Source organism: Pteronotus mesoamericanus, unplaced genomic scaffold, assembly GCF_021234165.1.
Source record: "Pteronotus mesoamericanus isolate MK-2021 breed Mesoamerican mustached bat unplaced genomic scaffold, CSHL_Meso_final contig_105, whole genome shotgun sequence".
Lineage (NCBI taxonomy): Eukaryota > Metazoa > Chordata > Mammalia > Chiroptera > Mormoopidae > Pteronotus > Pteronotus mesoamericanus.
This window is the reverse complement of record NW_026555006.1, coordinates 9164386-9176805: the sequence shown is the minus strand read 5'-3', so window position 1 is coordinate 9176805 and position 12420 is coordinate 9164386. Positions and strand designations below refer to the sequence as shown.

The window sequence follows — 12420 nt, the reverse complement described above, 5'->3', positions numbered from 1 at the left end:
CTTATTGCTTTCTGTTACATAAAAGTACTTTTAACATTTCTATCAGTGTGTCGTATTTCTGATAATCTTTACATCTGGAGTTTTGAAATAACTTGCATTTTTTTCTGATTACAAAAGTAATACATGTTTATTTAAAAATTTGGAAATCAGCTTCCTATTTAATATAGACAAACCATCAAAGTAACAGTGATAATTGTTCCCAGAGCCTTTAAAAATTGATGGGAACAATTAGGGCAAGGACTGGGAATAATTGAAGTAATCAGAAATACAAGATATATTTTGCATCTGTGAGAAATAGTTTTGTTTTATTCTGCAATTTTATGTTTGATATGTGAATGTTTTTGCTGTAGGCAGCTGTTTGTAAATTATTAACATATTGAGGAAGATTATAGGTGATGGGTTGTAAATAGAATTAGTAAATATAGTCATGGCAAATATAGATTTTTTTTTTTTACGGTTGGGTTGCACACATTTTGGCCTGAAAAATTTAGAGCGTGGAATGAATATATAAGACATTTCATTTAGTTCCTATTTGGATGTGAAGTTTTAACACACTTTTGTGTTCCCATTTTCTCCATTAGATGTTTAAAATGTTGGTATGGATAAATACTGACTTTTAAATTTATGTATTTGAAACTAATTATACTTTACTTTTCATTGTAGAGTTACTTCTCCAGAGGTGGTGCAAAGTTTATTGGAATGATTGTTAGTCCCTATAATCGAAACAATCCTTTACCTTATTCCCAGATTACCTGCCTGGTCATAAGTGATGAAATTAGCCCAGATGGCTCTTACCGTAAGTTTTCAACAAAAACAACTTCACCCCATTTTGTACAAAAACTATTTAATGGAAGAGTTTGTGCCTCAACTGGGGAATCACTGTTTGCATACCACGTAGTGCAGTCACCCTCTCCCCTCTTACGGTGTCCTTCAGGATTCAAGCCTGTGCTGTGTTACCGTGGCTGCTGGACAAAATGGCTAGCGAATGGAGAATAGTTATGGCCAAGCAGTGTGTGTGTTAAGTACTAAAGAGACTGCAGTAAGCAGCATAAATGCATGCTGGCTTTCTCTGAGGTGGTATACGAATGAAAAAATAGAAGTGACCACCCCACTACCAGCTCTCCATGACCTCTTAGTTTAGGCTTAACAATGCCTGCTTTTATCTCTTAGCATCCATTCTATTCAATGAAGAATTTTGTTGGTTTAGCCTATCATATGATTTGGCTCCTTTGGGATTTATGTTTAGTTGTGGTCCAGTCAACTCTGGCTGGGAATTAGTGTAGCGGCCGGGGGAACAGAAGGGTGGATAGAAGGGAAGTCATTAGAAGAAACAGTTGTCATCTCTAGGATATTTGTTCCCCCTTCTTTAGTCTTACCACCACTGCTCTAGTTTATTGTCCTCTCTAGACACTGTTACTCACTGCACATTGTACTCTTCCCCACTAGATCATGAGCTCCTTGAAGATAGGTATTATATTATACTCATTTTTCTAGCCTCAGTTTGTAGCACAAGCCTGGCATAAAGTAGGTGCCAAGTGAATGTTTATTAAATTAATTTCTCTTTATTCTTAATGATGTCACTCAGAGCCCTCTCTTTGATAAAGACTTCCCAGCACTACCTCTGTGTCATTTACTGTTAGTTGCTCTGTTTTGTGCATCTGCTGCACTTATTTCCTGTCTTCATGGCCAGTTTGTCCTGGTAATTTGTCTTGGTAAATGGTAATTTATCTGTTTGGCATGTCTCACTAAACTCTGTGCCCCAAAGAGCAGGAACTATCTTCTTTGTGTATCTCTAGAAGCACTTAATCAATTGCCTTCCACCTAGGAAATGATCTGCACTCTGTGTTTTTTTTTGTCGAATGAATAGTATTGACATGAACTTTAGTTCAAAATGCCCATACCACATATATACATCATTCTTTAGCCAGTATAATTTTACAAAAAAATTATAAAAGAAGGAATCACGATTTACTGGTTCTCAAGTTAAATATAATTTCTTAATCTCACAATCTGCTAAATTTGGGGAGTGAACCTCTACTCTGATGCTGTTCAGTTCAGCAGCGACTGCCACATATGACTGTTTAACCTGTCTCAGCCTCAGTTTTCTTATCTGTTAAATAGGAATAATGCTACCTACCTTATAACAGTGTTGTAAACCTCAACTCCCCATGTTTTAAAAAATCTCTAGAATGGACTATATATTTGTTTGCTTAGATCAGTCTCAGTTTAAGCCTGTTGTTCTGGCTCGATTATTAATAGTGCCCCCTTTTACTCAAAAAGTCTATTGATTTGGAATGTAAATGATGTAATCATTTTACCTCTCACAGCTCCTTGCATAGAATTGTCATACAAATGACACTTTTCTTTATTATTATAATTATTAATTTTTTGTCATTAATATGTTTGATGGACCATGTTGAGTCAGACAATAAATATTTAATGAATGGCCACTATGTTTTTAAGTGCTGTTGAGCTGATCTGCCAAGCTGTGGTTGTGAAAAGAGTGAAGGGAATTTTAAGTAATTAAAAGGAGATTGGAGATACAAGAATTAGTTGATGAAAATGTGCTTCTTTATGTTTTTCTAGGTTTACCTTACAAATTTGAAGTACAACAGATGTTAGAAGAACCTGAGTGGGGATTAGTGTTTGAAAAGACAAGATGGATAATAGAAAAATACAGACTCTCCCATAGGTATGTGCTGTGGTTTGAGATGGTTGCACATCTGCAGCATTTCTCATTAAGTTATGTTTTAGAGAAAACCCAAGTTAAATATAAAATTGTAATGTATGGCATCAGGGATAGTTTATTGCAGAACTGATTAGTTTATAGTATTTGTTTCATCAGTTTGTTTTCCTTTTTCTTCCAACAGCAGTGTCCCTATGGATAAAATCTTTCGCCGGGATTCTGACCTGACTTGTTTGCAGAAAGTAAGCTGCCTTCATTTTAATTGGTTCCTTTGTTCACAGATTCTAAAGCTATTCATCTTGATGTGTTTTCCCATGATGAGTAATGCTTTGTGGATACATTTTCTATTTATTTCCTTTATTGCTTTTTTTCTTCTTAAAGTTAATTTCTAGGAGATAATTAGTAATATGTTTTGTTGCTTGCACTTGCATATAGAAATAATACTATTTTAGAATAAATATGTCAGTATTGGCTGATAAATTTCTTAGCACATTATTGTACACAATGGAGAACATTTTTCTCATTTTATTAAACTCAAAAGCGCCATGTTTCCATTTAGCTTTAACAATTGATCATTTTTAAGAATGGCATTATAAATCTAACAATTAAATTTAAATGATCATCTTACTTTCTGGTAGGAAATAAGACTCCTAAATTTTTTAATTTCACTTCTAGTTTTGTTTATAAGTGTAACAAGTTAAGACCACTAGACTGGCAATCTCAATCTCTCTCTCTCTCCCTCTCTCTCTCTCTCTCTCTTTCTCTCTCTCTAGCAGTTTGGAAATAGAAAATGTAAACATACTTTCTTTTTATATTTTTACCCCCTTCTATTTATCTTTGTTTTGTTGGAAGATTACTATGTATATTTCCCAGGAAATAAATTGACTCTAGCATCCTAATTTTGAAAGGATAGAGTCCTGTTTTTACATGTACATAGATTCTTTTTTTATCCTACAAAATTTTTTGCTTTGAATGTAACTACTCAAAAAAAGAGCACAGTCACAGATTTGTCCAAAGTAGAAAAAGGCATCACATGCTTTTACAATCTCAGGTTTGTTTCCTTATATAAATCATAAAGAAACTAACCTAAGCATCCAGCTATACCATTATTGCACATAAGTTTATCTTCAACTATATTTATGAAGAAATGTTTCTCATTTGAGCAGTAGAAAATGTGAGATTTATCATTGAGTAAGGATAGTAATATAAGCCTTCTTGTACTTTTTGTGTTTAAATATAAAACTTTTCTTTTCTTCTAGCTTTTGGAGTGTCTGAGGAAAACTTTAAGCAAAGTGACAAACCGCTTCACTGCTGAAGAATTCTTGACTCAAATAGAAAATTTATTTCTTTCCAATTATAAAAGCAAGCAGGGGAATGGAGTAGCGGAAGAGAACTGTACTGTGGGTTCAAAGGAATTGTTACTGTAATAATTTAAAGACATTTTAATCTTGATAACAGTAGATCCTGCTGTCACTAATAGCCTTGAAATTATTGTAATTTAGTAGTAGCACAGCTTTGATAATTTTTCTCTAGTTCACAAAATCTGCACTTTGCCACATAAATCATGTGACAAAAAAGAGATAGGGATGTGTTTCCATATAGTGATTATCAGAGTGTCATGTAAACTGGGGTCTGCCAGAGCACTCCAGTCCTGCGCGCAGTGGCCAGGAAGCAGCGCAGCAGAGCCTGAAGGACTGCCCGCTTTGCTGTTGTATTCAGGTTGATAAGTGAAATCTGTCTCTAATTTTTATTTCTCTCCCAACTAGTCATTCCATTTTTTCTATCTCATGTCTTATTAGGAGCACTCCATCCTTTTCTTGTGTTTTGGTGAGATGTGTTTATTGTTGCAAATGAGATACGGATGGGTGGTCACTAAGGTAATTAACATGGCTGAACACTACTGACTTAATAAATCTAACAACATGCTGTGTGAGGTCAGTGGGGAGGCATAAGGAGAAAATCTTAAAAACAGAGAGGAGACCCAAATGAGAGAATCAAATTGCCGTTTTTTAAATCATAGATATTTGCTTCCATTTTATTTTATATCAGTACTATAGGATATGCCATTTTCTCATCTATCTGAAGCATTTTGTATGGATTTCAGATACATAAAATAATTAGCTTCAACTGTATGCCCATTTACATTAGTGTGTATATGATAAAATCTCATTTAACTGCAACACAGATAATCAGCACCCTCAAACTAGATTTCTTTCTACTACCTGCTATCAGTAGAAAGAGGCGCAAATTGCAATAAAGCTTAAAGAAGAGATTTAATTTTAAAAAGAAAAAAGCCTTCCACAATATATTACTTATGCAGCCCAGTTTCATATACTTTCTAAATCTAGAACAGAGGTCAGCAAACTTTGTGTAAAGGGGCTATTAATCAGTTACATAGGCTTTGCAGGACATATACTCTATCAGACACTTTTTATATTTCTTTTACAATCCTTTAACAATGTAAAATCATTCTTAACTCATAAGCTTCACAAAAAACATTGCTGGCCGCTATCTTCCAACCCCTACTCTAGAGATTTGCAAATAATTAGAATTTCTCTTCAGATGCATGAGCCTGAGATACTGAAAGATATTTCATCATTTTCAAACAACAAAACTAAAATTTGTGCTTTATTACATTTAGGTACATTGTCAAATAAAACTTAATTATGCTGCCTGATTTATCCTAATAGATTGTAGTTTATTTCTGTTAACCACTGAATTAATTTATACCCATTCTCCAGGCATTCTTACTAGTAACAGGTTTATTACATCTAATTTGGGTATGATTCTGTATTTTTACCTTTTTTGGTGTGAATCAGTAGCCAAGTAAGAACATGGCAGTATTGGAAGGCTTAGTGCGCCACTTTTAAATGACCTGGGTCTTGGACTCAACCTTGTGACTTTGGGGGATAAGCTACCTTCTTTGGACCTAAATCTTGTGTCTCTGGTGTCTCAGTTATCTTTCTAGCATCCTTCTAGGTCTGAAGTCTTACATTTCATTCTAATTGTTGGACCACTCACCTGGAACTTTATATTTTGAGATGGTACAGTTCCCAAATTAGCAAATGTTTTTAAAGAAAACTGGTAGTATTTTCCATTTCTTTGTATACGTTTAGGATAAACAATGAAACATAACTTAGAAAGCAATTACTTTTGGGACCAGGGCTGTGAGAGATCTAGATCAAAAATCAGGAAACCTGAGAGTTCTTACCCTAATTCTGTTAGCAGCTTTGCTGTGTGACAGTGATAAAAATCACATAACCTGGATCTAGACCTCAGACTCTTCATCTGTAATTCGATGGTCTAAATTTTGATTTAGTGTTTCTTTCCAAGTACAGAAAATCTTTGATTCTGTAAAAGATTTTGTAATTCATTTCCTTGTACTCATCCTTTTGACATATTTTCCTCATTATTCATTGGGAACAGAGCCTAGAAAATGTCATTAACTAGCTTTTGTGATGGAAATTGCCCTATAATATTGATAAATTTGAATAATGGAAAATAGTGGACATTGTTAGGAGTTCTGTTCTTAAATCTGGGTCCTCCGCATGCCAGTGGTTAACTATATTTACTAAGCCATACTCTGAGCAGCTCAAAGGTGATAACCCTCAGTTTAAAGCTTTAAGAGCACAATTTTCAAAATAAAATGTTTTTTAAAAACAGAAGCATAAAAATATCTCAGTCCTACTATCTAGAAAACCATGGTTAATGTTTTAGTATAAATCTTTCCCCCCTGTAATTTTAGGACATTAAAAGCTGTGATATCCCTGCTCCCCATTCATTCTCTCTGCTTCCTTTTTTTCTCTTAGCATATTAAAACATCTTTGCAACTTCAGGTGCCCACATTCCTGTCACTGCCAACCTTGAGCTGTTGAGGGTAGTTGAAAAGGTAGGTCCTAGGGAGAACACACAGGAAGTCTGAAACTGCATGGCAGTGTGGTACAGGAAGTTCAGGAGGCAAGGTCTCACAGGGAAACCTCCCTCTAGTAATGCTTACAGTATTGGAGATAGGAAAATCTAATCCTAAAATAACATTCAAAACAGGAAAAATCAGTGGAATAGGATCAGCAAAATCAGACTCTCCTTCCCTCTCTGTTCTTCTAGCGTTGGCCTGTTGGCCCAGTGTTCACAGCTGCATTATAACATTCATGGGCATTAGATACTTTTGCCTTCTTGGGCCTCTTCTTCCATTAAAAATTAATATAACTGCATTTGTATAAAATGAGTATTTTTATACACACACACACACACACACGTATATATATATCATCAATCTAAAAGGTTTTTTTTCCTTTGAATTTCAAAGAATTTAAAGCATTTTCATGGGCCTGAGGCATGGTGCCTAATTAGATAAGTTGACCCTGAAGGCTGTCCTTAGAGAAGTGGCAGTCAGTGTCCCTAACCCCTGTTTATGTAAAACCCATCTCATAAACTGTAGTGTAGCTTTGCCTCCCAGCCAAGAGCATTAGAGTTCCCGCGGCTTTAGATCTATAGATGAACATAGTTCTTAAAACTCGGGAGTATTGCTGGGACCATTCATCCTAAAAAAAAAAAAAAAAAGATAGGCAGCAGTAGTTAGTTTTAATTTTCAGGTGGACATTTTTGTTCTGATCCTTAGTCTATAGTTGCAAAACTCATCCACCTAGTCTACCATTTTTTTCTCCCTTCATTTCCCTCAAGCCCTTTCTTCATCTCCACTCGCTCTACTTCTTGCCTGTCGACATGTAAGTATGAGGTCATTCATTCTCTCATTTGTTGAAAGTAGAACCTGAAGACTAGAAATGAACAGACCCCCAGAAGCATGCTGCCCCAGCCTTCTTTCTCTAATTTTCCTCCCCCGCAGGAGTGGGGTGAGGTCTATGATGTGCAGACTGTAAGCAGGTTCAGAACCTCTATAGCTCTCTGGGCAGCAGAAGAGACTGCCCTCAAAGTGCCAGCTTGAGCAGCTTCCTGCTCTTCAGTGTATCTCCTTCCTGTGTATCTTGCTGGGTCCTAACAAGGTGAGCTGTAGGACCTGAAGGAACTGAGAGTCGGGATGCCCTAGGATTGGTCCTATGTCCTGTACCTGCAGAAGAGCCATATGACACCTGAACACCTGAAATGTAGCTCTCTGTCCTCAAGTCATCAGCAGATAACCAGTTGATGGATTTCTCAGTAGGAACTAAGTCAGGATACCTGATTTTTATTTTTATTTTTATTTTTTTAAATTTACACCTTCTAGCAGTAACTGGAGACTAGAGTCACATTATGGCAGTTAGGAAAATTTACTTAAGCACAAAGAAAAAAGCACATTTTATCTTTTCTTCCATCAAGGATTTAATACTGTACAAATTGAACAAATTTGATCTGCATTTCCAATTTACCAGTAGTTCAGTAATTTCCTTACTAATTCCAGATTTTGCAATATTTCCAGAAGGTCACTGTGAAAAATAATGTTACATACTTAATTCCTGACCTTTTCTTAAATGTTTTTAGGTATGCTGTTTCCCCACACCATTCTCTCTCTCTCTCTCTCTCTCTCTCTCTCTCTCTTGCTCTCTCTCTGTCTTCCCTCCACCCCCCATTTAAACGGTAAATTGTGCTTTCTGGTATTTTTCTAACCTTTTAAGTCACCTTAAATCTTTTCTGGAACAAGATAGAAGTATGGTTCCCCTTAGTCCCAATTAATTAACTCATGATGTCTTCTTGTTTTTATTTTCTTCCTTTGGATATATTTATGAATATATTCATAAGGACTGTAATTTCAGGGGAAAATGCCTGATTTGCTATCTTTGAGGTTTCCTAAAGTAGCCTCTTAGGAATTAAGAAGGATGTTAAGTATGATTTCATAGTTTGTATTTCTGTTTCATGAGATACAAAAGAATATTTGTTTCAACCTATTAATTGTAAAATAATATTTAGATCCCAGCATGATTTAAGTAGATTACTTACATATATCTTTAAATTTGTGGATTTGACATGTAAATTGTATATTTTATAAAAGTTTACTGCAATTATTGATAAGCCAGTTGCTGGTTTTCCCAAATGTTACCAATGTTTATGGATTTCTTTTATTAGTTTGAATTTTTCAGTGTTCTGTAACGAAATGTGATTTAAGCTATTTTGTACATTTAAATATGATGCCATGTTGTCTATATCTGTATTAAGGAATATTGTGAATATTAATGTTCATACAATTATGAAAGCTTTTTCTCAAAATGATTGATCTCTCCCTATACTTAACTATGATGTATTATAAAATACCTGATTTTAAACTTTGGGAATTATCTCATAAAAATTAAAGGGAAACATTCTGAAGATTCTATGTAAAGTTTTGAAAATAAACTGGTGAATAATTTTGTCTCTTTCTAAATTATTAGCAGCATATGCATGGAATGGCAAAAATGTCCCATTAATTCAGCATATCTTGCTTTGAGCATCTATTATGTTGAGCATTTCAGGGGACACAGTGATGAATAAATCTTGGTTTCTTCTCATGAGAAGCTTGTTACCAAATAAGTGGGAAACACTTAAAATTTGACATGGATAGCTAAGATTCTTAAGACACAAACTGGAACTGATTATAAGTGTCTATAAAAGACAAAGGAATAGCCCTGGCTGGTGTGGCTCAATGAATTGAGTGCCAGCCTGTGAAACAAAGGGCCGCGGGTTAGATTCCCAGTCTAGGGCACATGCCTGCGTTGCAGGCCAGGTCCCCAGTAATGGGTGCATGAGAGGCAACCACACATTGATGGTTCTCTCCCTCTCTTTCTCCCTCCCTTCCCCTCTCTAAAAATAAATAAGATCTTTAAATTAAAAAAAAAAAAAAGAATCCTTCAAGGATAATAGGTGTTTAGACAAATGAGAAATGATTCTCTAAAATGTGAGCATTGATACTAATTTCTTAGAAGAGATCACCTTTAAATAGTCCGGCAGGGTTTGGGTGGATGACATTTGGGGGAAGGTATGCCAGGAAGAAGTGACCTCGCAGTGGGGCCGTGGAGGTGAGGAATGAGAAATATTTATAGAGGTTTGGGCTAGAGGGTAGTGTATGTGAAGATGCTAATTATGAAGATAATTCACATTCACTCAACTGAAAATACAGAAGGTACAAAGTAAGAGAAAAATCTCACCTTAAAATCAGAATTGACTCATTAGTCTTTAAATAAAGGGTCATAACACATGTGCACGCAAACATAAATTCTGTCCAGAAAGTATCCAGCCATGTACTATGTAAAATAGAAACATTGAAGACTATACAAGATACAACAAACATTGTATATAGGACAATGATGCCTGAGTCCCTTTCAAAGTACACACCTTGGGGCCTCACAGTTCCAATCGCCATCAGCTGCCTCATTTTTTCGGAATCTCATCGAAGTTCTGAAGTCTTCGCTTTCGAAGGTTATTTTAGTTTTGGGAAGAGCCAGAAATTGTAGGGTGCCAAATATGGGCTATAGGGGGGCTGAGTCACCTGGGTGATTTGATGTTTTGCCTAAAAAACACATGAGACACGATGCATGAACATTGTGGTGGTGAAGCTGCCAATAGCCCGTTGCCAATAGCTGCAGCCTTCTGAATCATTGAATAGCTTCCATGCAGAAATGGTCAAAATGCAAAATTTGATAGATTTGCTACTGTACTTGCTCAGTTATTTTGAATGCAATGGCCACACAGTACACATGTTCACTCAACAGTGTCTACCACCCCCACTGACTAGTACAGTGAAGTCATCATTGTTCATGTATGTGCATTCCAGTCCACTCTCCTTGGCTGCCAGGTTATATTGATGTCATGCAAACTGTTCTTACTATGTTAACAATGTTGGACTTTTTCCAGACAGATACACTCTCTCTTCACCCCCCTCTGTGTGTGTGTGTGTGTGTGTGTGTGTATACATATATATGTGAGTGTATGTATATATGTATGTATGTGTATATCTTTAATTTCTACCCTTTTATTGAGGACTTCCCTCCATAGCAGTATATAAACATCTATTCTTTGCAAGAGGTACCCAGCACATTCTGTAGTACAGATTTGCATGATTGATCAGTTTTTAATTGATGACCTTTAGGTTCTCATTTTTCTATGCAAAATCAACCTTTTTTTTGCACACTACTGATATTTCTCTGAATAAATTACTAGAAGCTTAGTTGCTAGATTAGAATCTATGCACCCTTTTAATTTTGTTAATATCTGCAGAACATTTTTCAGTATAAGTTAATTTTCCTCATAGCCATACAGCTGTGTACATCTTGTTTACAGAATCCATTTGAACTCAAGCTCCTAAATGACAACAATTTAGGTGGCAAAGTACAATAAAACCCGAATAATTTTAATTCCACAAGGCATTTATTTCGTTGGAAGTTCATTTCTCTGTATAGCTGTTATGGGTTCTTGCTAATTAAGCATTTGCTAGTTTTCTGATTGTAGCCAGCATCATACTCCGCCCACAGCTCCAGACCAGCATTGTCTCACAATCCCATTTTTACTGTAATGATTTTTCTTAGTGTTGCTGAAGTGCTTCTACATCATAGTTTCTCAATTATCCTCCCATAAAATACTAGCTGAAAATACTGTCAGTATTTGCAAAGATAGAGCCAAAGAAAGAAACTTTTTTTATCTTTCATATTTTTCCTGCAATCAAAATCAATTTTAAAATTTTTAAAAAAATTCTTACTGAGAATGTTTATTGATTACAGAGAGAGAGAAATATGAATGTGAGAGAGAAACACTGATTGGTTGCCTCCTGGACACGCCCTGACCGGGCATCAAACCCGCAATCTAGGTGTGTGCCCAGACTGGGAATCAAACCTGCAGTCTTTTGGTGCATGGGACAATGCGCCAATTGAGCCACCCAGCCAGGGCTCAAAAATAGCAAATACCTGACGATGGATATAATCAATAACTCCTCTCCTTCTTCGCCCCATTAACAAGGTCATCTCAAAATGTAAAAAAAAAAATAGAGTTTCAGAAAGCAAGTTAACTGCTTAGTTTATCTATCTCTACCAGTGATTACTGAGCTTTCTATTGTTCCAAAATACCTGATACACATGGCTCAGAAATAATTGTGGCATTTATACCCATCAATAACCAGAAGGTTGTCTACATTAGATTGCATTTGTGTAACAGAATTTAGTAATTTAAAGGAGATTTTGGTAAGACCTTTTCCAGAACAACTATTTTCTTTTTTTTATTTTATTAAAAAAAATTTTTTTTATTGTTCAAATACATTTGTCTCCATTTTCCCGCCACCTCTTTTCCCTGCCCCATCCACCCCCACCTCCTCCCTCAATCCTTCCCCACCTTGGCTTTGTCCATGGGTCCTTCATACGTGTTCCTTGATCTGACCCTTCCCCTTCTTTTCCTGGTTACTCCCCTTCTCCCTTCCTTCTTATTACTGTTGGTTTCTTTTTTCTTTCACTGTTGCTGGTTATATTTTCCTTGCTTGTTCGTTGATTAGGTTCCACATATAGGTGAAATCATATGGTATTTGTCTTTCACCCCCTGGCTTATTTCACTTAGGATAATACTCTCCAGTTCCATCCATGCCTTTGCAAAGGGTAGTAGCTCTTTCTTTCTGCTGCGCATATTCCATTGAGTAAATGTACCATAGTTTTTTGATCCACTTATTTACTGATAGGCACTTAGGTTGCTTCCAGCACTTGGCTATTGTGAATTGTGCTGCTATGAACATTGGGGTGCATAGGTTCTTTTGAATTTTCTTAATCATAAGACAAAATGAGTAGACTAAT

The 12420-nt window shown here is 35.9% G+C and overlaps 1 protein-coding gene across 3 annotated transcripts in view; it reads left to right on the top strand.

Moving 5' to 3' along the window:
- Nucleotides 1–8621, top strand: part of MYSM1 (Myb like, SWIRM and MPN domains 1) — a 37082-nt gene extending 28461 nt beyond the window's left edge. The window contains exons 17-20 of one of the 3 annotated variants that reach the window (XM_054573878.1): nucleotides 748–796; nucleotides 2587–2692; nucleotides 2871–2928; nucleotides 3946–8621. In XM_054573878.1, the coding sequence (XP_054429853.1) occupies nucleotides 748–796; nucleotides 2587–2692; nucleotides 2871–2928; nucleotides 3946–4113 (381 nt within the window). In that variant the 3' untranslated portion in view covers nucleotides 4114–8621. Of the gene's footprint in view, nucleotides 1–663; nucleotides 797–2586; nucleotides 2693–2870; nucleotides 2929–3945 lie in introns of all 3 variants that reach the window. The other 2 variants (XM_054573870.1, XM_054573862.1) reach the window with 2 other exon arrangements.
- The last annotated feature ends 3799 nt before the right edge of the window (nucleotides 8622–12420 follow it).